Genomic DNA, 27,382 nt, shown 5'->3' with positions numbered 1-27,382 from the left:
AAGACGGAGAGGAGATAGACTGCTGGTTCTTGCCTCAGAGCGCAAGACACTGAGAGACGAGAAGAAAAGGCTTCTGAAAGGTAAAACCGGAAACCAGAGGTGCTACTTGTGAGCTTTTCATCGTGAACTGGACATGACATTTTCAAACTTTTAGTACAATTCACATATTGTACAGTTGTAAATAGTTTTTGTATACCACTCATTTTCAATTATTTTCAGTAATGTTTTATCAAATGTCATGTAGAAATCAGTTAATTTGTAATCATTTTTGTATGCGTGTGTGTATATATATATTGTATATAGTTAAAAAATAAGTTGTTTTCACCATCATTAAATATAAAACAAATGTTTGAGTTGTAGTTAATTTATTCACATTAATATCCCAACATAATTAATAATATTAATGTAAGATCTAAGGTACAAGTGATCACTCTGCTGTAATGTTAGTAGTGCCAGTATTAGGGTTGAATATAATTGACACGGTGACCAATGTGCCTCCATTTGGAATGCTCGAAATTAAATAGTAAATATAACGTATAATGGGTCCATAACAGAGTAAAGATGCCGTCTGAGAAACAAGGTTTGTAGTTGGGATGGGTAAATGTAGAAAATACACTTCCCTGTGCAAAGGCAGCCAGTCCACACACAAATATCCCAGTGCCAAGATAAGGAAACAGCAAACTGACTTTCAAAGCTACATGCCATTATTACACAAAACCGAGATTGTAGAATAACTGGGGACGGTAAGAGAAAGAGGGAAAGAGAGCAAGGAGATGGAGAGAATCAGTGCAGCAAAAAGGGAAAGGTGAATAAAATAAAGACAGTTTTTAATTATACCCTAATCATAATGCCTTGATGCTTGTACCCCAATGAGGTGTTGATATAGAACCATGTTTCATTAGTAAAGCAGTCTATGAACACTTGGGTACAATTCCCGGTTTAAGGGACAAAGAATGACAAGCAATTAAACAATAAGGTATCTGGCCACCAGATGTCACCCTAGTCATTTTAAGTTTCCCATGGTAGTGTTTGAGTTTTGGCCTACTGACCTGCACACTGCCACTTGCTGGTTCAAGAGAATAATGTATTTTAGGAGCAAGGTTTCGGTTGTGCGACCTTCCTCAGGCTACTCTCAGAATGTACTACACAATTAAACCAAATGGACCCAACAAGTTAGCATTGAAGATTATGTTAGTTTTATAGTATAGGGCCAGCAACATTGTTAATATAGCTTCTAAATTGGTTTAACCACTTTGGTTGGCCAACTTTAAACATTTGCCATGGATATTTGAAAATCTGCCATTTTCAAGAACAATCTTGAAGGTGTTATTATTTTGGTTTACATAAGTAAACTAAATAAAAACATACACATACTGTATATTATACATTATATTTGACACATTAAGGCACCCCTAAACACATACGCACACATTTTGCAAATTGCCTGAGAGGCAGGGAAATTAATCTACAATCATCACAAATAAGAAATGCCCTTCCATGAGGTACCAGTGGAGGTTGAAGCTGTTTGCAGAACAACATGGGCAAAAAGATTCCATGTCTGCAGTCTACATTTTGTAGGTAGCAACACGCTGAACACACTTTTCCCACATGATAATGTTGGTTCTACCACCGGTTTCATTCTGGATTCCTGGTGCTTTCTAGTGAACTCACTTTTCCACTGATTTTTAAGCAGAACCACTGTAGGATATGTCATCAACGGCGGGCACTAATGATGCAAGCACCATTGCCAGTCCAGTGTTATAGCATTTTCCATGTAGTTGTGCATAGTACCTTGTACAGAAGCAAGACAATATGATGGCAGTTATTAGCTCCTTTTATTACACATGTACAGGATAAATATTCAGGCATAGTAACGTGATTAGCTAGATGTATTGACACTTGGAAATAAAGTGTAAACGCTATACAGGAACCTACAAATAAAGCTTCAATAGCTAACATTACTCAAAGATGACTTTCAATATTGTCCCATTCCAAAGATGTGGACACTAATTATCAAGTATCTCAAAGAATCCTTAAGAGGGATGTGATTTTCTTACTATTTGTTTTGACAACACTCAGTTATTTCTATTGAAGATGTCCTGTTCCCTTGCTTTTCTCTCATTATGTTCTGCAATTTGGTGTCGTCCTGATCACATCCCTGAGAAAGTGGACTATTTGGTGTTTTATGAACATAATCAGCCTTATAGGAAAGTCAGCCTGTCACAAAGTTATGACCCATTCTAAATCAAAAAGTGCTAATGCAGAAAGACTACAGAGGCCACTATCCTTGAGGCCATTTTAAGTTCACAATTTGTACCAACAGGTGGACACACAGCCATACTCCTTTTAAGATGTGGAAATCATTGGTATATATACTGTACCTAAAATCCTTAGTTTGTGAACAATTAAGAGTATGCCAATGTTTCATAAATCCTTATCACTCAAAACGGAATTGTTATGAAAATCTCAGTAAATAGAAATGCTTTTAGGGCATAGTCAGACCAACTTTAAAGCCACACATAAAGACATACAACGACACAAAGTTTCGTTGTATGTCTCATACAGTGACAAATAAGGCTTGGGGGGAAAAAAGCCAATCTAAAAGCTTGCAAAGCATTGTGAGCTTATAGATCTGCTATTGCCAACCAAGTATAAATCACCATTAATACACCACTGGGGGTCAAAAAGAGCTAGTGTAGCCAGAGTGAAAAAAATTACCAGAAAGGGTAAGTTAAATTAACACAACAAATTACTATACTGTGCAGCTGTCGAAACAATCTCATGATTTTCCTTCTTGTTGCTGACATAATTTTTTTTTTACCACCAGATATTTAGTTTTGGAAAAAAAGTGCTTTAATTCCTGCTTTTGACGATTTGAACCTATTAATTGACAAGCCCTCTTTGCTCCTGCTGTTTGGAAACAGTCTTACCGATCAGTACAGCGTACAGAACAGTGGTTGTAAAAGTCCATTCTTTTCATGCGGAACAATCCGGTAACTGGGAATGGGTTGAGACTGCCTGATGGTTTTGTTCTGTGCAATGTGTCTGTGCTGGTGTTTGGAGTGTTCTCTGGGAAGATTTACATGGCAGCCATCTTGCTGGCCTCTCGGACCCCACTCAGATATGCCCCCGTCACAGTCTGAGGAAAGTGTCTGTTGGTTGCCTGACAATATAAAGCCATAGAAATAATTGCATGAAAAAAAAGGCAAAAAAGTGTACCCACCCCACCAATTACGCCAATTCAGTCCTGTCAATTCCTCTTCAAGTCCCCCTGCACTACAGTCCCTTGTTGCTGCTGACCCCTGTAGGCAGTCTGCTTCTTTCCATCTGACAGTGAGGAGTTTCATATTCAGGAGGACATAAAGCATGCAGTTCATCTCCCCATGTGCCCTCCCCCACCTGCCTTTCCACCCTCAAAAGGGCTAATTGTGTTCGTTGAGACACCCAGCCAACCAGGGACCACCCAATTCAAACACCATGTCATACAACAGGACGGAGTTAACTGAAAAACTCACCTCGCCAGCAAAGAAGACTTTTCCCTGTATGTCCTCAGCAATGATGTCATAGGCCTCTCCGCTGCCTCCGGTTTTCACAAAGCTGTAGGACATCTGAGCCCATATGTCTTTGCTCCAGTGGGTGACAAAGAAATTCATAGGATCTGGGACCTCCTAATTAAAAGGAAAGAAATAAGGTTACATTGATTGTAAGCAAATAGAAACCGACTGCAAACTCTGCATGTGAGTGAATGCAGCCAGGTAATTTCTAAGGAAAGCTGCAGTCCTACAACATGATGGTGTTACCTGTTCCTTGAAGAGTTCACGCAGGACCTTCATGCACTCCTCTACCACCTCTTTCTCCTCCATTTCCCTGATGCAAGCTACAGCATCACCACTGACAACAGACATGAGGACTGACTGCTTACCCTGCAGATCATGCAAAGATGGAATTAGTGCCACTTTACTAGTTCATAGAGGTCAAGGATCTCATTTTCCTAAAAAGCAAATGAATAGGACTCTCCAACATAAACAATTAATCGAAAGCTCTAATAAATGATTTATGACGTAAATAAGAAAATAGTATATAGACAGTTCACCATTTTTAATACTGTCGTACGATATAGTATAATTAGACAGGTTCATAATTTAAAACAGATTTAAATTATTCGATTTAATTGAAAAAGTAATAGATAATCGATAGTTGCAACCCATTACGGTCAATTATTCCTATTTTCCACACTGACCATTAGAGCCAATAGCAATCAAATCTCATTTGTTCTCTCATAGGTTAAGTCCTGGGTAATATTAGCCGTTGTGCTTCTTTAATCACAGCTTATCAGGTAAAAACATTCAAATTCAAACCTGTGGATCCATGTCATAGAAGACACCAAACATCCCTCTCTTGTCCGGACTAGGTGGGATGTGACCAAAATAGTCTGCTCCTTGGATCTTGTTGTCCCAGAATCTGTATGGAAACTGCAGCGCGATCTGCAGAATGTTTTAAAGCAATGTTTCATTCGTTAAGTGACCAAGACATGGCAGGAAATTCACTGTGGTACAGTACATCTCAGAAAATCTGCTAAAAATCAACTTCTGCAGGCACTTTAGCAAGCAGCATGACTTATACAATACAGCAAATTTGAGGTTACGCCACAGTTACCAGTCACAGATTACAAAGTTTTGAATGATAGCTGGTGGTAGTCGACAGCCAGTAAAATTCAAAAATATTACTCACCTTTTCTATGATACCTGCTCCAAGACTATGAATTGCCTTCAGCTTTCTTTCGGGAAGTGGAGGATTGAACTGAATCAAGTTATTTTGAAGTAAAGTCAATGGAACTGTAACAAGAACCTAAAAATGGGTGCAAAAGTGTTCAAATTAAATTAATTATTTAATAATCTTTCACTGGTATTTCTTTGTATTAAAAGAATAGAGACGATGCCTTAAACTCATTCTGTAATTCCATTATATCTCACAATTTCACTTTTACCTTTTGTGCTGTCCACTGAGAGCCATTGGTGGAGGTAACTTTGACAACATCACCTGAGTAGTCAATAGACTGAACCTTAAACAGTTAAACAAAAACATTACAATATATTGAATATATACCCAACAGAGGTAAGACAAGAGTGACATTTGAAAAGGGACTTAGAGATGACAAACCGGACACTTAATGCGTATATCAAGTTCTTCAGCCAGTTTGTGGAGGATGTCAGAGTAGCCCTTGGTGAGCAAGGTGTGGTCTCCTGAGAACTGGGCAAAAAACTCATTGTGGTCCCAGGATCTAGCTGACACCTACAGAAATACAATAAAAATGTTAAATCATATAAAACATCAGAACAAAATATTGAAATTTATTTTGCATGCACAATCTCTGAAGAGCTTCAAATATGGATATTTTTCAGTCAGACCTGGTCCAGAGTGCTTCCGCAGGCATATTCCAGGTTGCTGAGATGGAACTGAAGCACTTTCTCTTCCAACTCACTGAAGCTGATACCCGACTCTTGCAGAAAGTTCTTGTAGACCTCCTGGACTTTCTCTGTAAGGAATGGATGAAAATGCATACAAATTAATTATATGGAGGGTTTTATGGAGAATACATGTTCTTCTATACAATTATTATTAGTATTATTATTAGCATCCAAATATGTATTTTTAAGTGTGGAACAAAGAGTAATAATAATCTTCATAATAATAATGTTGTAATGTCAGTGCAGGACCTCCTAGAGGGGTATCCTGGTTCTGTGACTTGTCCTTCCTCCACTCCGACACTACGTCCAGGATGGCGTTGAAGTGGAAGTCCATGCGCTTGTCAATGGCTGGGTCAGTGGCCCGCCCTCCCTCCTGGAAGAGGTCGCACCGCTCTCCTAGCTTGTGCATCTTGACACCCATCTGCTCACAAGAAAGGTAAAGATGACATCTATGCCTCTCTTATCTCACGCGGAGTGTCTCGCCCCCCACATAGACACAGGTCTGATCTCTCAATCCATGGTCTACCACCTTTCAGATATAGCTGTGTATATCTCATCCTACTTGCCATTACTTTTCAGTTTTATGTACAATTGACTGTCACCTTGTCTAGCCATATTGTTAATGACATACAGCACGTACTTCCTTTCGCAAAGGACTCGCAAAGCGACTGTGTGCCAGCAAAAAAAACAAGACATTTCAAATTGCAACCTTTGACTGTCTGGTAAAACAAACATTAATGAATGAAACATTGAATTTACAATCAGACTTTGTGCATTACACACACATTTGAATGATGGAATGAGGGAGAGAGAGGAAGACGGTAAGGACGATCTATAACTGGTAGTCATGCCACAGTACTGTTTCATGGCTCTAGTCAGTTCACTGCATACATCTCTATTATTAGGGCATGCATCCTGATGGGACCATCAAACCTATCTGGTATTTATTATTCTAGTATTTATTTAACCGACTTCCTTACTTTAGGTGGGTAAAGTCAAACTTTATTCAAAGGATTTCTCACATAAGTCTAAGGAAAAAAATAGTCTCACCTGCTCACACATCAGAGCGATAGGGTTGTTCACACAGCCATTGACAATCTGAGCTCCTCTGCCCACAGTGGGGCCTAGAGATTTGTCATCCCACACACGGCCTCCAATTCTGTCCCTTGCTTCAAGCACCACCACCTGGAACATCATTCATATTGCACAGGATTAGGGAACATTGCTGAAATCTGCCAATGTACTGGAAGATACTTTAGTTTGATGGTCTAGCAGGCTAACCTGCGTGCCAAAGTTCTGCAGTTGCCGTGCAGCAGCCAGTCCCGACGCCCCCGCTCCGATCACAATCACATTTTTCTGCGAAGACAAGAATAATTTACAGAGATACTATGCAGTATTTTGCCTAAAATTGTCAAAGCAAGATACTCTACCATCGCTGAGATGCTTCAAAGCAAGAGTCAACACCTGTCAAATGATTTCATGAATAAGTCAAGGTGAAAAGCGCTCGGGTGGCGCAGCGGTATAGTCCCTTACCACCACCACAGAGTCTACAGGTTTCGAAAGCCGTGTGGGGATATTTGTCACTGCATGTAGTCCTATAGACTGGGGAGGTTCCTCTCAGCGGGTAATGTTGAGTGGGAGGAGTAGGACAAAGGCTCTACTTCCTCCTGGTGTGGGCTCCTCACTGGCAGGTGAGCCAGTAGAGTAAAACAGCAGTGGGAAGCAGTGGGGGGAATTAATTGGCTTAACGACTAAATTGGGTAGAAAAGAGGGCCAAAGTAATTGCTACTTCAAAAAACAAAAGGAGGTGAAAAATGACAGGAGTCAACACTCACAGAGCGGTATTTCTCAGGCAAGAGAGGCTGTTTGACTGCCAGCACTCCAGTGTTAATGAGGCCCTTCCTGGTCATGAAGCGAAGCACCTGATCCAGCTCCTGCACACAGCGCACACGAACCAAGCCACGGACGATGACATGTTGAGCGCACTTCTGGGGAGTCAGCACCTCCTGAATGAGTCGATTGAATGAAACAAAGGAGGTTCAAGTGTTTTTCCACTGTTTTTCACTGTTTCTCCTGAAACATTTTATTTCATCTGTTCATACACATTAGGTGCCAGTGGTCACTTCAAGGCTACATGCACAGGAAGCAAACATTTGCACAGAGTTTTAAATGCATCAAACAAGAAAAAGATAAAATTATTGGATGTCATTATTTGTTAGTAATCTGTACTGTACCGTACAGTCCCTGTGCCAGGAGGCCAGAATGAGATTTCGCAGTGCCAGGTACATGGTGGGATCTCGAGAAAACTCAGGAAACTCATACAGCTCATCCAGTTCCATCATATCTGGTCGCACACACAGGGCTTTACCACACTCATTGGGCTGATAGAAGGGCTGGAAGTAAGGACACATACCTGGAACTGTGGGAAACAAGCATTATTGTAATGGCTAAAATATAAGAATATAGTAATATACATACACATACCGGTAGGTACATTCTGGTAGGATTCATTTAATGGCACAATTTGGAGCCAATGCTCCCTCAGAGTAAGCTGCTCTCCTGTAATGGTTAGACTTGTTAAGTTGTTAAATACATTTCATAAAGGGATTGCATTTAATGCCAAACATGAACCAGAGAAATGGTTGAGTGAGGTATTGCATGAAATTCAAATGGGAATAATTTGCCTTAAAAAGGACCACTTCACCACTTTTATCTTCATATAATTGGTCCTCAATAATGTTCATGATAAAATACCACAATGTGTTCCTACTCAGTCTGTGTCTCATAGGAGGGCTGTGGGCAGCTCAGAAACCCATCCACCAGTGAAATCATCATTAGGCAGATTTTATTTTTAAATAAGATTTATTTGAAAAAATATTTAGATTTTTATTATCATGAGAACGATGGCTTTCATTATCGCATTGCAACTTTTCAGAAATAGAAGGCCTGCAATTTCTATTAGCTTGGATTCCCCATCGATGATGTCACTGGTGGACGGGTTTCTGAACTGCCCCCAGCCCTCCTATGAGACACAGACGGAGTAGACAAAAATGGTGGCATTTTATCATGAACATTAGTGAGGACCAATTATATGAAGATAGGTTGAAAAGTGGTGAAGTGGTCCTTTAAGGTTTAAGCCATTTCTAGCTCCACAGTGAAAATGTTGTTCGAATGAAATTCCACACTGGGAGCACAATACTGGTGTGCAGATTTGATTTGTCAAATGCCAGGTAGAACATGAAACAGTCAAATTAGACCATTCCTTTCCATGTCCCAAACTTACTTTGAGGCTGGACGGTTCTGCAGTGCTCTGCTCTCAGGTCTGACAGAGAAGTGTTAATGGGGGATCCTGATGGACTCATGCCAACACAGTCAGGGTAGTAGGCAGAAAGGAACGGACTGGCTGGACTGTCTTTAAACAGTGGTGGCAAGATCAGCATTGAATGCCACCAGCTGTCTATCACTTCAGCCACTCTCTATACAGTGTAGACAAAACAACATAACAGTTACTATACATTGGATGGGTTGGTCCTAAAACAACAGACCGATAGCCGATCTACACGTTGTGAACATACAATTGGCTATTTTTGGAAGAAAATATATACCGTATATAAATACAAAACGTAAATATTTGGCCAGGTTTATAATAATGACAAGCCTAAACTAGGAATTAGTGTACAGTTAACCAGCATTAACCATGTCAAAGTACTGCATCATACAGTATTTAGTCATATGTTTTGGTAAATGATTTATGAAAACATTATTGGGAAAAATGGACTGGAACCTAAAGTAGAAAAATAATATAGCAGTGCTTTGCCTAGAAAGTTGCTTGGGATTATACCACTATAATAGCACACATTCAGCTGTATTATTATTTGTTTATCACTCACCAAGTCCTCTGGTTGGGAGCACTGGTCTGACCCTTCACTCTGTAAGCAACATTGTGACAAGCATGAAATATGCTGAACAGCCTGTTAACACTTTTCTCTTATGTATTTATGGAAGTCATTTTGCCATGTGGACAATAGGTCAGGCGCCTATCTTCCGTTTCTGTAGCATGAGGCAGGTTGATGCACGGAGGCTTACCCCCCCCCCCCCGGGCCCCAATCATACCCTTAATGTTGAGTGCCAAGCAGGGAGGGATTCGAGTACCATTTTTATAGTCTTAAGGTCATTACACACTGGCGAATTAGCGACGCGATGCGAATAAGCGATCTGAAAATGCGAAATATTGCATGTTGCAGTTCGCCTGCGAATCTCTGCAAAATACGACACCAGAGCGAACAAATAAAAGCGAAAACGGTCGCATTTTCGCACATTCGCACATTCGCCACTGATGTGGAAGCTTGCATGGACTTCAATTGTTTTTTTTTAAATGCGAATTATTCACACCAATATATCGCGTCGCCAATTCGCCAGTGTGTAATGACCTTTACTCTTTTGTATGACTCTAATCACAAGGCCACTGAGCTGGTGTATTTACCTTGACATTATTGAACTTCATGCCACAGCGATATGTTGCTGCTTGAGAAGCAGTGAGTTGGATCTCCTTGGTGAGCTGGCGCCACTTCGTGCAGTCTGGTTTAGTGCACTGAACCTGCTCAGAAACAGAGGTCCAAACCATGTATTTAGAACCACACCTTTCGTACAAGGCTCAAGCTTCCGTTATTTTTCATCGTATGACAGTGAGTGAGTGCTGCTTGCCTAAAAACAGAGTACAAGTTAGGCTACAGGAATATGGAGACTTAGACAGAACATGTGTCAGATGTTTAACCACGTGAACCCTAGAATCCCTATTGTGGGGCAAATGTTTGTCGACTCGAAATGAGCAGATCTACAAGTTTAGTGTAGATGGAAAAAGGAGGAAGCCTAGTATAGAGCCCTATGGGACAACAAGTCAACAAAGTATATAAGGTTTAAATGGCTTAAAAAGGAAACGCACTGCTCTTACCCAGTACGGCAGCTGCTGATCTGCCATGAACGCTTTAAGGCTGGGTTCACTTTTCCCATTACTGGTCCACACCTTCTTCCAGGCTGAATAGGTTTCGTAGCCGTCTTTGTGGCTGACAGTTTAGGAACAGAAACGTAAAGCCTGATTTATACTTTTGTTGAGTGCCGGTCTTGTGCGCCAAAAATAACTGAACTTCAAGCTCACAACGTGTCGTGGTGCAAAGCAATGTGAGCTTGTAGATCTGCTATTTCCAGCACAACACACACTGCTATACGAAGTAAAACATTAAGCATAACTCATGTTCAGATCATCTTCCACAAAATCAACAGCTTTTTAATGTGGCTAAAGGGAATTGTCTTTATTTCCATATCTCCATTTTTACCTTCTATAGTAGTAATCAAAACACTCATTGCAGAAGTGTTCACCACAGGAGAGGTGGTACCAGCGAGAGGTGTATCCGTTTTTGGCGCACCTGATGAGAGACATAAAGAACACAGTAAGGACATTGTTTTTTATTTTATTACATTAAATGATAAGCAAGGTGGATACTTGGACAGTTTTGAAGGAGTTCATTCATGTTCAAAATGTGGAGATTTGATTGATACCTTTCAGATGCACTTGCAAAGCACACTGGGTACGTGGCAGAGCAACCTGCTTTCTCACATTTCCTATACTTCTTCTCGGATTGATCTTCTTCTTCCTCCGTGTCTGTGGCTTTCCTTTTGGCCTGAAATGTGTCATCTGGTGTGAATTGCAATCTATAGTGTGTAATATTATATAAACACTTGCATCACCTAAACCACTGACGGTTTAGGTAACCTTCAGGTACTATTAAAAACTAAAAGAATAATGTCAGCTTTGGTCACTGCTGGTTATGGCTCCCCGAGTAAAACAATTTAACCCCTGACTGCAAACACCCTCCATGGTCAATTTGTAAATACCAAGTAGCCATCAGCTGGGTGAAGCCGATACCGACAGAATTTCCCCAGAGGCTGTGGGATATTAAAATGATACAATATAAAATATATGCAGTATAATTCTTAGTTTACCTGCCCAGGTGGAGGGTTATTGGTGCGTTTCACTCGGACATTGACCTGCCTTCCAGACGCACGCAGGGACTGACCATCTCCTGGGGAGTCCCCTGAGCTCCTCTTCTTCCCCCGCCGAGCACCAGAGGCAGTCCCAGTATAATCTGTAACATCCAACACATGATTACACACAGCCAAGCACACATATGGGGCCTTTGTAGTCACTTAAAAGGAGTAGTTAAAATATATATATTTACTTTCTATCAATCACACACCCCATGAAGCCTTGAATTAGGCCTAATGGAGATTTCCCATTGATTCAAGGCTTCATGGGATGTGTAATTGTGATTGATGGAAAATATAATATTAGTCATTTTTGGGTGAACTACTCCTTTAAGCCCCATTTTGCTGAAATGTATTATTTCGAAAATTAAAAAAAAAATCATCCCAAAATAGGAACGCCTGCTTATAAGCAGACGCAAAACTGTATCCTTGTGGTGGTAAACAAAACAAATGGTAAAACCTTGATATGGCGTAAGTCGAAATATTATCATTATTATAGTTATTGTTGTTGTCTTTAAGAGTAAATAAATGGTAACAAATAATGTGCCCATATGCAGCAAAGCTGTCCCAGCCAGCTTAACAATAACACTGTCAGAAAGAGTGTGTGACGCTTCAAGCATGGCGAAAAATAGCAATAGCATGGGATCAACACTCACCTGTGTCTGTCAGCATAGCTGACTGTGTTTTTGGTCTGCGACGCAGGATTTACTGGAATGTTTTATCGGATTATAAGAATACTTTAATTTAGTCGCTCCCTTTATTATAAGGAGCAATCAATGCGCTGTTGTCTCCAGATAACCACTTCCGGTTTTTTAAAGGAAGAGGAGGTGCGCTTTGAGTTTTGACGTCTACTGCTCGCCGTACGGGAGTAACCATAGCAACGGAGATACGCTCTTCTGTTCAACATAAAAGGACCATAACTCTATGAAAAGCACACAACTATTTTAGAAAACGCACCGCGGTCCGCGGCGCACCGCTTAAAGACCACTATACTCTATAAAGGTCAATATCATCATAGGCCTATGTATAATTCTAACGCAAACTGAAGGCAGCTGTAGAAGACGCAGAAATCACACATTGTTTTCAAAAGGCTCCAAATGCTTTACCCTAAGACTGTCATAAACTAAAAGTTTCTTGTCAGCTGCAAATGGATTCAAGCAAAGTTGCTCAAAGAAGAAAACCTGAAATCCCGGTGATCAGACAAACAGGAATAAACAAGGAGCGGTATATTCATGGGGTAAACACTTTCTTATTCTGCTTTCTTGTTTGGAATATGTGTAATCTATTACTGCATTACAAATATATATTTTTATTTGATGAGTGTCTTCTATACATTACATTTCTGCAGGTCATAACTAAAAGCCTTGATCTCAATAAGGTGATTAATCTCCTGGAGGATCCCTTGACAGTAAGTGAAGACATCATTTCCTATCTATCATTTCCTTGCTTGTTTGATGGGTTCTACATTTTACGTTATGTGTGTGTGTGTGTGTGTGTGTGTGTGTGTGTGTGTGTGTGTGTGTGTGTGTGTGTGTGTGTGTGTGTGTGTGTGTGTGTGTGTGTGTGTGTGTGTGTGTGTGTGTGTGTATATGTTATAATCATGTTGTTGTCATTTTTTGTTTTGTTTCTTGTTTTGTTCTTGTTTTTTATACTGCAATCATGTTTTCTGGATATCCTATATTTCTTGTACAATGTTTCATTGTTTTACATAGAGGCCTCGTATAAGCCCCTTGGGCTTTTTGCCTCAGCCTAGCACTTAACTTTTTACCCTTCTTATGTTCACTGCCCATACTGTGTGTGTGTGTGTGTGTGTGTGTGTGTGTGTGTGTGTGTGTGTGTGTGTGTGTGTGTGTGTGTGTGTGTGTGTGTGTGTAGTAGTGGCTCAGAGCCTCACCCTGATGATCCTAAAAGTCTAATCTCCCCAGTCCATGGGGATATCCCTTCTTTGGTCTACTGGTTACAGTGGTTAGAAAGATATGAGACTTTGACGCGGGAGACCTGAGTTTGAATTCCGGGTTTTACATTATATAAAATAAAATAAATTTTAAATAGTTTGGATGGATGTCTTTTCCCTTTCTCTGTTATTGGTTTCATAATAATAATAATAATACATTAATTAATCAATTGTTCTTTTGTTAAAGGTTACCCTGAAGGAGAGGCACATTTTTCTACTGAGGAAACTGTTGAAGAGATGCCAGAATGGATTTGTATCCTTACTATTTGTGCTAATTCTGAACATTTTCTTCACTTTTGTCCTCTCAGACAGAGTGATTTAAAGGGGGGTACAAGAAACCCTTTACTGATTTATAGTTGAATGCAGAGTACACACATGGACATTTCTACTTTACCGTATATTGATACTTTTACTTAAGTAAAACATGTGAATACATCACTGATAATGAATTTGTGTTAGATTTAGGTGTGCCAATGCAAGCAATGATGACAATACTGTTGACCACTGTCTAGGCTTGCAAATTGGGCACACCCATGGCTCTGGGGACACCAACAATTATCATACCCATTATTCATTTTATCAGCTGCAGCTGCGTTGCTTACACGCCTGTCGTGTTTTTGCTCCTCTGCTGTTTTTAATCTGTACAATAAAATAAGCGACAAAACGGCATAGGGTTTCATTTTCCTTTAATAGATTTTCTGTCCACAGGGACTTGCACATAATCCTCAAGGTTCCAATTTACAAATTGCATTGCTTTTTGTCAGCATTTTCCTCACTCTGAAATTAACAGTGTTGTGGTGACTCATATTGCCCTGTCTCTGTCATGATGCATGTGTCTGTAGGGTTATGGATGATTTACATTAGTTGTGCAATGTTGTGCGTCAATTTGTATCTTGTAGATTGGCTATTTTCAGTGTGTGACATATGGCACACGACAAATTATAACTCAGGCTTTTAATGTGCTTTGCAAGCTTTCACTCAGTGTTATAGTTTCTTGAATCAACTGTCAAGCTTTTGAGAGAGCTGGTTTGCATGACCAAGATTCTGAATATTTGTGCTGAGAGAGTGAAAGACCACCCTGAATATGTCTCAGTGTTGTGTGATTCACTCAAAATTACCAGGTAAGCGTCTCAATCAAAAGTCATACAGACAAATTCAAATCTCAATCAATATAAGTCAGCCTCATATTGAAGTGCTCCTCTACTTCTATAGGCTTCCTTTCCTAAAGGAGAAGACATCTGATGAGTTGACTTATGCATGTGATGTCAAAGAATTCCTCTCCTACATGGGTATGTACTAGCCGTTATAGCAGTTTCTTTAGAGCAGGTGTTTACACGTATTATTTTAAGGCCAAATCAAGACAGACACATTTTTTATTCTCACTTTGCAGGGTGTTTGATGAGAATTTCAAATGCTGAAGTGAGACACCAGATCTGTGACTCTGTCAAATCATTCTACACTTCAGTGGCTTCCAAACAGCTGTTGGATGGTATGGGTTGTCCAACTTGTCCCTCAAAGCCAATGGTCACATCTGTCACATCTAACCCAATCTCTAGACTGTCAATGAGTGAGACCCTCTCTTTGCTCTTTTGGTGTTGTGGTTATTTTCTTTCTTTCTTTCTTTCTTTCTTTCTTTCTTTCTTTCTTTCTTTCTTTCTTTCTTTCTTTCTTTCTTTCTTTCTTTCTTTCTTTCTTTCTTTCAAATTTACTGTACTATCTCACATATAGGATTGATGCTATTATTAACTACCGTATACTTCTTTAGGAATCCAACCCACCAATGCTGGCTACAAGCTCCAGCTGCTGGAGCAGAGTGGGTTGGCTGAGACCATGGTCCTCTCCATGGCTTTACTAGAAGACCAGCCTGAGGTGAAACTTCAGGTCCTGCAAACACTTCAGATCCTCTCCAGCTCCTCAGGTGAAAAACTGCTGTTATTCTTCTACAAGTGGTCGGGGAGTTAAAGGCCGGTTGGAGTCCATCACTCATGTCAATCCAACAGAGATTACCCTCCTTCATTAGATTAAGTAGTCGGCTGTCAAGTGCATTAAGCATTTTACTACCTAAGAAAAAATCTGGAGGAACAATCAAAAGTGACTTTAAGTGTCCTTAATTCTGTCAATGTCATTGGGTCAATGGGTTGCTTTAATCACACCTCTTTAATCATGTTTTATTTTCCACTCTAGATATAAACTGTGCATTAATACTGAATGCACAGGGAGCGGAGACAATATGTCTACATATGAATGAGCCCGACCCGTCCGGCCAAATCCTGTTTCGCTCCACAGAAATCCTGTGGAACTTGCTAGAAAGAGGCTGCAAGGAAGAGGTCACTTCTCAACTAAGCAACATTGACTGCATGGTGTATGTGTACACTTAAATTTGTACGGGTTAAGGGAATGGGTGATGTCCATTTCGGTTAAAATATTTCACTCTCATGGATCAGAGCTATATATCATTCAGTTTAGTCTGTATTTTTGTATCATGTCATTATTTTATTTATATCACAGGGCTTTAAAAGAAGCATTTTTTCATCTGTTGCTGAATGGTTCGCAACATCATGATCTCCAACTCAGAAATGACCTGCTCGTGATCACAACACTTGTAGCTGCAAATCCCAAATGCCCACTCATTGTAAGTAGAGCACATTAATAATGATTGCATTGATAAGCCAATCACATAACCTGAACAAAAACTGTGTAGCTTATTGTGCTCATTAACTAGCCATGGAATCCAGACTGATTTGCAGTCCGTTCACTGACTTAAGTGAAAAAAAGAAACGCTGAACGAGTGCCTCTGTCTGGATTCCAGGCTATTTATAACTATATTCAGTAATTTAATGTTGTTGTTTTGCGCTTACATCTTTTGTTCTATACTTGACTCTATTTCAGGAGAGTTTATTTGCCAAGCAGCTCATGCTTTTTGTCACATTTCCAGAGAGTGAGGCTACCTTGTTATTATTTTTTCAGTATGCAATTCAATTTATTTCAAATAAATACCGCTTTCAGTGGGCTAATGAATAAAAATAGCTTCATTTATCTTGTTTCTTCAGTCAAAAGTCACAACCCTTTGGTCCGCAATCTGAAGTTGACCTATAACAATGAAGATTTTGAGTTGAAGAAATTACTGTTAAACCTGGTGGTTATCTTGTCAAAGGACACATCTGCTCTGCAGGTCAGTTGGAGCTTTCAGACTGTAACAATGACATGCTATTGTTTGAATCAATGGGATAGTTGTGGACCAATAGGCAATAGGAGCCAAAAGTAGGAACAATGTGTTTTCTGTTTATTTTTCTGACATTTGGCATCATTTCCAGTTTCTGACTTATAGAAACAAAATAGACACTGTCTACAGTTTTACCTTATACATTTCAGTGAGGCTGGATTAAAAAAAAGACACAATGCACAAGACCAACAGAACTGTCAGTGTGTGCTACACAGTGTGTCATGTTTGTGGTTTTGATATTCAGTAGTTATTTGTTTGTCACTCTCAACTTGTGTATCTCTGGCTTTCCTCTGTGTTTCTCAGCTCTTTAAAGAAGGCCGTGTAATGCTGGCTCTGATAACTCTAGTGAAGCCTCCCATCTCCTCGTCAGGCCAGTCGTCCGTGAGCCACTGGTCTTCCACACAGCAGGAGGAGCTGCTGCTCCAGGGCCTGGCCACACTGGCCACTGTAGCACCACCCATGTTGGAGGACTACATCAACTTAAAGGGCAACAACTGCCTCCTGCTACTGCTAGAGTGGTGCACTGAACAAGGTGTGGATGAAGGAGAATAGAGGATATATCTTGGTAGGGTGACCCAGCTGTTAGGCACACTACCTGAAAGGTTGGCGGTTTGATCCCTACAAAAGCCAATGCGTCCAGCAATTAACATGTGCCTTTGAGCAATACACTGAATCCCTAGCTGTTCACCTTATGTGAGTTGTTCTTGAATAGCAGATCAACTAAAAACCTTCTGGTTTTTGATGCAGGTTTGGTGTTAAATTAATTTACACTAAATGATAGTTTTAGTTTATGAATTCCTTCCAAATAACTCTCCCCTGTTTGTTGAATTCACTCTAATGTTTATGTGAGACACAAATAACCCACTGTCAAAGGCTACCAACATGTTTCCATCAGTTCATCATCTCTGTGCTCTGTTTGGTGTGTAGATACTTCCTTTGGCCAGAGTCCTGGTTTCCACAGCACTGGAGAGAAGGGTAGTAAGAAGGCTCAGATGTGCTACTGTATCAGGGTGTTGAGGTCCATGACTTCCCTGGGAAATGATACTGTCAACCAGGACCTTTGTGATCAAGGGACCATCAGCCAGCTTCTAGGTAATGAGTGGGAGATCCTCCATGATTAAACTATTATAAATGTATGTGTTCAAATCAGAATCTTTATTGACATTAGTTTGTTGCTGAAGACCTCCACACCAAAATCACATTTTTTATACCAGGCTACATTTCTTTCTTTCTTTTTTCTTTTTTCTTAATTAATCAATTAATCGTGTTTTTATTTTTGTAGGGATTTTGATGCAAATGGAAAGCAGCCATGATGAAGACATTGTGACTATGGAGATCAAAGTCGATATGCAGCTAATCCTTTCAGCATTGTGTGAGAATGACCTGCACAGAAAGGTAGTGCTCAGAACATGAACTGGGAAAATTCATATTATTATTTTTAATCTAAAACTTTTTTCCAAAAAAAACTTGATTAGAAACCCAAACCTAATCATTGGAGATCCCTTTGAGCTAACTGCTGATATTTTGTTATGCTTTAGGAACTGTTTGGCACGGAAGGAGTTGAGATGGCAGTGCATTTCTTGAAGATCAACCCTGCAAAGTTCTACAGTGGTTTGGGACACAACAAGCTCCTCCTCTCCACAGTGGACTGTGTCTGGTCAGTTCATCTATCACAGTCCTTCGATAAATCAATTCATGAAGTAAAGTCCCATATTACATTATAGGTCCCCCAGGAGTCAGGACACAATAAAGTCATATGACTTTATAGCAAACGGGCAGAAAATAGTTTCTGTACCATTAAAATTTCAAATTTTTGATTGATTGTCTTTGTTAGACAGACATGCAAAGAGCACCGGATACAGTCATACATTTGGGCTAAAAGGATAACACAAAAAGTCCTGGGGACTTGGGACGTGGGACGTTGTCTCCACCGGGCCGAAGGCATGGGGAGAGTATTTTGCACTCCGTCTGTGTGTCCGTCCATGTGTCCGTCCGTCTGTGGACAGCTAATCTCTGGCACCGTTGGCTTGATCCCAGCGAAACTCTGCAGTCTGCACACACTCAGTGTTGAACCTCTGCCGCAAATTCTTCACATGGGCCTCTTATAGTGCCACCAGGAGGCCGATTTTTGCAAAACACATTTTTTGACAGTACTCCTACAGATTTTGTCCAAACATCACCCAAATTGGTACAGAGTCTCTCTAGCCATTAAACGAAACGGACATTCATACTCCACCCTGATTAGCTAACATTGGCTTCCAAAGTTCGCAGGAGTGCTCCATTTTGAACAAAATGCAGCAAAACATGAATACATCATGTGATTTCTATCTGGCATGCACATTCCCACTCAGCCTCATGGTGGCGCTATAACTGGCCAATTCGTTTTACCTATAACTGCTGTCACAGCCCCTGTAGTTGGTCTACTAGGGCCTGTGTGGTTTGTTAGGTAGGCCTAGTCTTGTGCTTCCCACAGGTCCTGCCGAGTTGCCAATCGAGTGCATTGGGAGCACCTGGCCAGTGTTCCCAGGGTGCACTATAAGAGCCTGGGTGTGGCCACACTCAGGCTCTCTCTCCTTCCATGAGAGCAGCAGCATCTGTTTGCACCATTCAACACCCCACACTACACCCACCACACATCCACTCACTTACGCTATTGATCTACTGATTAACACACTCCACCTTAGTACTGTAGTATTGTTTGTTTTGATTCATATTAAGTTGTTTAAGTTGTAAATAAATATTGGTTTGTGCACTTTTAAACAGCCGTGTGTCTTCCTCCTTTCTTATGGCCCAAGAGCCAGGTCATAACATGGGGGCTCGTGATTTGAACTCGGATTGGTCGTGACTTTGCTAACAGGTAAAGTAACTAACTTCCTGTTTTGTTTGGACTTGTAGATTGGCAAATTAGTCATGGTATTTGGGTTATTGGATGAGATAGTGTCTCGGTCCCTTAAGGGTCCTCGCTTTGTAGGGGGAGGGTGTCACAGCCCCTGTAGTTGGTCTACTAGGGCCTGTGTGGTTTGTTAGGTACTGTAGGCCTAGTCTTGTGCTTCCCACAGGTCCTGCCGAGTTGCCAATCGGGTGCATTGGGAGCACCTGGCCAGTGTTCCCAGGGTGCACTATAAGAGGCTGGGTGTGGCCACACTCAGGCTCTCTCTCCTTCCATGAGAGCACTGAGAGCAGCAGCATCTGTTTGCACCATTCAACACCCCACACGTGACTACACCCACCACACATCCACTCACTTACACTACTGATCTACTGATTAACACACTCCACCTTAGTACTGTATTATTGTTTGTTTTGATTCATATTAAGTTGTAAATAAATATTGGTTTGTGCACTTTTTCGTTTTGTACGAAGCTCTGCAAATCATGAACGCAACAGCGCTCTTATCCTGGTGGAGACAGGTGTCCCGACTCCCAAGGGGCACTTTTTCGAGTTTCCATTGTGGATAATGTGTAATTTTTGTTCTGTATCATATTATCAGGTCCTGTATCGTGGGCTGCTACACTACAGAAGATTACTTTTTGGCCAAAGAAGGGGCATTTCTCTTGCTGGACTTACTCCACGTGAGTATTTTTCTTCAAATTGCTGGACCAGCCTACAGACTAGCTGTTGTGTTGGGGTCAGGCTTTGATACTATAAAGACGTCAGACAAATGAGACAATGTCCACGAGGCCTTTGATGCCGTTCCAGAGATTCCAATTTTAAAATCCTTGTAATGTCTCTTTCAGTCGAGCCCCAGGAGCGTGCACAGTGTTGTGCTGGCAACCCTTCTAGAACTCAGTGATAACCCCAACACTCTCTCTCACATACGGAGCTGGAGGGGTGACAAGGGCCAGACAGCACCACACCTCTTGTTACATCTCTGGAGGGAGGAGGAGGCGGAGCTCAGGGTCAGCAGAGATGCACATGGACGGATCACAGGTCAGTCTGGTTAACAGCTTTGTTTGGTCTGATTTAGATTATTTTTATTACGTGTGCCTGAAGGTTAGACTACTGTCCCGCAACCAGAGGGCCACGATGACCAATACACTAAACTACTACATGCTCACTCATTTAAAGGTAGAGTAAGTGATATTTGATATGTATTTTTGTTAAAAGGTTAAAGCTCTATATATTATGATATTAATCTTGCTATCTAAAGTGTTCCAGTTCTAATTTTGTCTTCTCACTTGTTTGTGTCATCACTTCCATTTTCACTTGTTTTTTGTTAATTGAGACCAAAGGTCGCATTTACTTAGCCGCAATTTGCAACTCTAGATTTTTTTTACAATGGGTTGAATCTAGAGTTGCAATACCCTCCATCCACTTCCTATTCATGATTTTCGGTTTCTGATCTGCTGGTCTTAAATGACGTTAAACTCACCAACATTGCAGCTGTAGTCCAAGCTTGAATTATCCTCTTTCAATCTGCCGAGCTTGTTTTTCATAAAAATCCCCCGTAGACATGTTATGAGTTACTTTCTGTCCAAAATATTCCAAGAGTGACATTTCCGAGCCGCCATTTGTATTTTTGCAACGTGCCGTAAAACAAGATGTGAGGGGGAGCGCTTGTTTAATAGAATCTTACCTGCGCAGGTAAGACACCCAAAGAAGAGGCAGACACAGTGCGACGCCCCATCACACACAGCCTTCTATTAAACAAGCGCTCCCCCTCACATCTTGTTTTACGGCACGTTGCAAAAATACAAATGGCGGCTCGGAAATGTCACTCTTGGAATATTTTGGACAGAAAGTAACTCATAACATGTCTACGGGGGATTTCTATGAAAAACAAGCTCGGCAGATTGAAAGAGGATAATTCAAGCTTGGACTACAGCTGCAATGTTGGTGAGTTTAACGTCATTTAAGACCAGCAGATCAGAAACCGAAAATCATGAATAGGAAGTGGATGGAGGGTATTGCAACTCTAGATTCAACAGATTGTAAAAAAATCTAGAGTTGCAAATTGCGGCTAGCATTTACTATGAAATCCTGTGTCTCACGTCCGTCGCACCATCTGACCTCGTGACATCACGTGACATCATGGAGACCCTTAATGCCTCCATATATCACGCCTCGTGACACATCACACCACCATATATGGCCATCTCCATATATGAATATCACGACACTGACCTCATCTAACCCTGGATAACCATACATGGAGAAGACTGGATCATCCTAGAGCTGCATATATGGAGCCGGCCAGCAACTCTTGTTGAACTGACCTCATAAAACCCTGTACACTCAAGACATGCTCCATATGGCCAGAACAGAATTCATTCCATATGTTGACCTGACCCCCCATGCCAAAGAGCCAGCGCTCACCCAGCAGTCTGCCGTCACACAGGCGGATGCGTGCACGTGACCTCAGGGCGTTTTACTGGTATACTGTGTAGCCTAATGCCCTAATAAACACTTTAGATGCCTCTTTTAAACCAAGTTTGATGGATCTATATGTTTTGTTTTCCGTTTTTCTCATTTCCGTATTTTATGATCAGATCCCAAGAAGCCAATCCTAAATTCTTACCAAGAGGAGGCAGAACAGGTGTCCTACCCTGGCACCAGATGCAGTGCAGCAGTCATGGATGTTTCAGAGAACCAGCGCTCCAAGATCTACTCCATCTTCTGTAAACTAGGTAATGTATAATTCAGTGATTCTTAACCTGTGGTCCGGTGATTTTCAAGTGAGCCCTGGTCCAGGAAAGGAGCAGGCCTAATTTATATAATACTCCAATGAATTTATAACAATGAAAATAGCAGAGCTGGAGGAGTATGTATTTTAGATTATAGGTGTAGGTGTGTGTGTGTGTGTGTGTATATACAGTACTGTGTGTGTATATATATATATATATATATATATATATATATATATATGCATACATACTAGACCGGCTGTAAAGCACTGAGTCGGTAACAATGGAAGTTGGAGATTCATGCCCCACCCGGCTATAATGCATTACCCGTTGTACCCGTGTCAGAGTACCCATTCCACCCATCTGTCTGTGTCCCTTTTATGCCCATATATGGACATTTCTGTATCCTTTTCTGTGTCCTTTATTCTTATATATGGAGTTCTGTGTCAGGCATGCCCAAATATGGAGTGTTGTGATGATGTGATGCTCCATATTAGGGAGAGGCTCTGTCCAGAGCCCGGGCAGAGGCCTTTTGTGGCACTTCTGGACAACCGTGGGTCAGACGGACTCGATCTCGGGCACTGCACTCCCTGTGGGGGTGTGGACCGTGTGTGTTGATTTTGAAGTCGTTGGGGCGAACGGTTCTCGTTACGTGGATTACATTGCTGGATTTACATTGCTACTTTTGAACATTTTTTTTAAATATCGAAAGTCTTCTCTTCTGGGGTTCCCTGCCTGGCACAATACATTTTCAGTATCCTCACGTCACCAGGCTTTCCACCTCGGAGGAAAGCCTGGTCTGTGTTCCAAAATGTCTGGAGGGGATGGTAATGTACGTCATGTTGTAGTCACTGATTTGTAGTCATCAGGCAGGAAACCACAAGGCGGAATAAGAAGTACCCATTCATAGTACTGATTCTGCCTTGTGGTTTCCTGACAGATGACTACAAATCATTGACTACAACATGACGAAAGTTACTATCCGCTCCCGACCGGATCATAAACACGAAATGGAATGCTGCCCAGGCTACATTTTCAGAGGGGCAGTACGCAGCCATTTGTATAATCGTCCTCGGGTCATAATGGGTTCATCTGTATCTTACCATAGCCTAATGAGGCATCACTGGACCCCATGTTGATAACCAGTGTTCTCACACATGTAAAACTGATACATTCTATACACTTTATGGGGCATAATTAGATTGACACATCATATCTAATTTTACAAGTTAGATATGATGGGCTAATTATTGTTGCAAGTCAATGCTTCATTATCTTGCCATATCTTCATTTCTAATACAATCAGGTTTTCAAGACCTTCCGGGATTGTCAACAAAGGATTACGTCACTCTTTGTATCGTCAACCGATATCTGGACTTTAAGGTAGATAGGCTACTGTACGTGTGTTACTATAACCCTGTGAACAATGATGCAGGCATGCATTTGTATGATTCATATTTTTGGATGGGTGGTTAGAATACCGGTAAATGTCATATAAAAATATCAAAGAACATCTTTGATTGTAATACGTATATTGTGCACAGTTAAGTAATGAACTAAGTACCTGAGAGTGTACAAGTGGAACCAAATTGACTTCCCCATTTAGTTAGGGTTTACATACAACCAAACAATTAGTTACATCATCATCCTTGTAAAATTATCTATTTTCATTTCAGACACAACAACCATTGCTGAATGAATAAATAAAAATCACACCCGTGTGAAGTGAGGGGCGCTAATATATTAAAGTCTAACTCATGTTGATTAGGTGATGTAATGGAGATGTAAAACAAACGGTGCCAACACAAACATTAAACGCCATTAACAATAAAGAGACATGACATAAATGGCACATTATGATATAAATGTCCCCTTCATTGTCAATGGCGTTTACAAAACAAACATTGAACTAAAGACAAACATTAAACCTGTGAAAATGGGCCTGAACCGAAATCTAACGCTGTGACAATATTAGGTTGGAGAGGTGTGGGACGAAATTGTCAGGGAATTGGCCCTGGACGGTGTGAGACCGGTCACCCCTGATGAGGAGGCCCTCGACACCATCTCTAAGATCACGGAGGACACAGCCCGCAGGGTGGCTGCAGAGCAGGGCCGCATCATGCAGCACCAACAGAAGGAGGACATCAGTGAGGAGAACACCATGTACACAGAGGTGAGTGAGCATGAGAGATGTTCAGTTGCACACTATAATCCTCTGTGATGATGAGTCGGTTTTACTATGTAACTGCAAGGCTAAAATACACGCAATGGTATTGCTCATCTGGTCACTCCCAGGGAGAATTCCAAAGTGTCGATGGAACCAGTTCTATTTTCCATGCGTCGCCGCACGGCAACGTGTCGCGCCGCGTCGGACGGAGCCGGTGTGTGTTGGGATTAAAATAGGCCAATAATCTGGTTTTTATAAATGTTTTTTTATACAATTGGATTGTGTATTGTGTATGTTTGTATATTGTAGTATATTTTGTCAAAATCCCAGTTCCTCAAGGGTAATGAGTCTCACCTGCTGTTTGTGGGGGTGGCACACAGTGGGGGTGGTACACAATTCTGAGTTTCAATTCAAGGGTTAAAATGTATTGAAACGTGCATTTTTATACTGACCTGATAAAGATCCTGTTGGGATCAATAAAGTGATCTCAATAAAGTGATCCTAAACCCCTTATCCCTAAACTTCTTTGCCTTTTTTTAAACCATTTTGAAAAACATTTTTGAATAGTTCAACTAGCCAATCTACATTGACACGTTGTGAGCTTGTACACTAGCCATTTTAACTATTCAAAAATGGCTCAATATAGCCTGACATTTGCATGTTCGAGTCTCGATCCCGAAGGCCTTTGCTGCGTGTCACTCCCCATCTCTCTCTCTCCGTGTTTCCTACTACTGTAATATCATAAAGACAATAAGAAAAAAGATAGTTTATTTGGCCTAGCACCCACATGGGGCAGTCACCATCGATTGCTTTAATTAATAAAATGAACTTGAACATGCACAATATGGGAGTGTCCAAGTCCATAGAAAATGAAGTGACTATTTTAAGTAGTCACTTAATTTTCTATAATTCTGTGGACTTTCTGTACTCTTAACTGTTACATTTAATGTATGTCATCACAGAAAATAGCATTTTAGAGGTGAACATGGGAATATAAACATGCAAACGTGTTTTGTTACAAAAACTGCAAATAGGATTTTAAGAAATGGGAACCTGACTTATTTATTAGTCCTAATAATGTCTGTGTTTGTATCACACAGATAAAGTCTCACTGGAAGCAACAGGAGCTCATGGCTAAGTCCTGGGACCATTTCGTGTCCAAGACTTCAGATTACAATATACTAAAGGTTTGTATCACATCGATCCAATTAAACACATCACTTAACTGTTCTCGCAAAGGTTCAGTTAGGTGCTTCAGTGTAGTTAGAGCCGACTCCGAGGTTATAGTTTAAAGATGGAGTGCCACTTTTGTATTTTGTGTCTATGAGGTGACAGTACTTATAGACACCCTGGAGTCCTTTTTATGTGCAATGATGTCTTACCTTTGTATTTAGGGTTTCTTCCTAGAGGCTGAACCCTTGAAAGTCAAACGTGCCAATGAAAAAAACAGTGATATAGTGACATCACACTATCAGCCCCTCCCCTAACTCCTCCACCTTTATCATACAACTATAGCTGTAGGTGTGGCTTCAGTTCAGGTGGGGGTGCCCACATAAAAACGATACTGTACACTTTTTTTGAAAAGAATATTCCTCCTTATATAACAATAAGACCTGATGATGTGTTTTAGGGTGGAAAAAAATCATGGCACTCCATCTTTAATTATATCAAGCCTTTTGTCCCCAGGAAGTGAAATCTCAAAGGGAAAAATATGTTGAAGCCACTAGACCCAAACCAAAGCACAAGGATGCCGTGTTTCATCCTACTGAGGTAACACAACAAAGACTAAACACAATATATCTGTGCACTATCAGGCTTACACCTGTTTCATTTAACATTGATCATACTAGAATCCATATGAATGTACTGTACATCATGAATAGCAAAATATGTACCTTCTCATACTGTGCCTGTGCGTGCATGCCTTTTCAGAATTTTTGTGGCCGAGTAATGAACTTAAACAACAGCAGTGCTCCTCTGAGTGGGGGGACCCTTGTCGGCACTGAGTTGACCCTGGAAAAAGTGCCAATCCATGGGCAAGCACAGGACAATGTCTCCTCTTTAACACAGGACCCTGACTACTTCAGCACTGTCTCAGTCAAATAAATAATCAATTATGTGTACACACACACACGCACACGCACGCTCACTCACACCCAACTATTAGATACATTGAATAAATGCAATAAACATTCTTCCAATCACTTACAGTAAGTTTGTATTAGCATAAAACTGAATGTAAATATTAATAATCATATAAATATCAGGGATGTAGTGGAGTGTAAACACCTTTTTATTTAGTTGTCTTTAGTTTTTAGTTTGCGGTATGTCTGTCTTCATGCTGTAAATTCATTAGTATTCACACTAGGTTACAAGTTACATGAAAAAGATTATATTTGTTTTTGTTTGGTTACGGTATTCGCATGATGGTGGTAACTTTTTGGTCATTTTATATTGAAGACAAAAGATGCAGATATACAAATTGCGATTATTAAACTGTATGCGAATGATTTCAAGTTCATTGTGAGTTCATTGTCAGCAATTGTAAATATTGTGTGGTGATGTAATTTACTGGGTGAACAGATGCAGAGATGAGGTCAGAATTTGCACAATCAGCATCTTGTTGTCTACCCTCCCCCATTGGGGTGAACTACCCTTTGCGACCACTCCAGGCTCGCCTCAACAGTGTCTGCTGCAGGTTAGAGCAAGTAGGCTCATGGATGGTATAAAACAGAAAAATAAATAAATAGGAACTTTAGAAACTTACAAATTACTAACATTTATTTTTCTGCTCATGATGGTGCAGTGCAATAGTAAATCTCTACAACTGAGCCATATAAAGTGGTTAATTCAGTAGCTACCAATGACATCACAGGAATAGAAATGCCTTATGTTTAACTAACA

At 40.7% G+C, this 27,382-nt stretch overlaps 2 protein-coding genes across 2 annotated transcripts; one reads left to right on the top strand and one right to left on the bottom strand.

The window, feature by feature from the left end:
- Window positions 1-1,816: 1,816 nt before the first annotated feature.
- On the bottom strand, window positions 1,817-12,306 carry kdm1b (lysine demethylase 1B). The gene is made up of 21 exons (XM_083762738.1): window positions 12,167-12,306; window positions 11,469-11,611; window positions 11,025-11,146; window positions 10,802-10,891; window positions 10,420-10,531; window positions 9,952-10,065; window positions 9,359-9,397; window positions 8,752-8,944; window positions 7,703-7,887; window positions 7,304-7,474; window positions 6,750-6,824; window positions 6,519-6,653; window positions 5,718-5,889; window positions 5,409-5,536; window positions 5,161-5,292; window positions 4,988-5,062; window positions 4,732-4,848; window positions 4,359-4,484; window positions 3,801-3,923; window positions 3,516-3,668; window positions 1,817-3,163 (listed from the first exon to the last, which is right to left on the bottom strand). Exons 1-21 carry the CDS (start codon window positions 12,180-12,182, stop codon window positions 3,080-3,082), a joined length of 2,505 nt encoding a protein of 834 aa, XP_083618864.1. The 5' UTR covers window positions 12,183-12,306; the 3' UTR covers window positions 1,817-3,079.
- A 351-nt stretch (window positions 12,307-12,657) lies between these two features.
- cfap69 (cilia and flagella associated protein 69) lies at window positions 12,658-27,073 on the top strand (the record flags this gene model as incomplete). The annotated part of the gene is made up of 23 exons (XM_083779457.1): window positions 12,658-12,747; window positions 12,859-12,918; window positions 13,652-13,717; window positions 14,476-14,585; window positions 14,677-14,753; window positions 14,855-14,953; window positions 15,230-15,382; window positions 15,649-15,826; window positions 15,973-16,096; window positions 16,354-16,402; window positions 16,515-16,636; window positions 16,991-17,219; window positions 17,615-17,779; window positions 17,970-18,082; window positions 18,226-18,344; window positions 20,178-20,259; window positions 20,425-20,617; window positions 22,177-22,314; window positions 23,618-23,694; window positions 24,287-24,484; window positions 25,579-25,665; window positions 26,165-26,248; window positions 27,062-27,073. The coding sequence occupies 23 exons, from the start codon at window positions 12,658-12,660 to the stop codon at window positions 27,071-27,073; spliced, it is 2,625 nt and encodes an 874-aa protein (XP_083635583.1).
- Window positions 27,074-27,382: the final 309 nt, after the last annotated feature.

This window comes from Protomyctophum parallelum (assembly GCF_964188405.1).
Source record: "Protomyctophum parallelum genome assembly, chromosome: 1".
NCBI lineage: Eukaryota > Metazoa > Chordata > Actinopteri > Myctophiformes > Myctophidae > Protomyctophum > Protomyctophum parallelum.
This window is presented reverse-complemented; position numbering and strand designations above follow the sequence as displayed.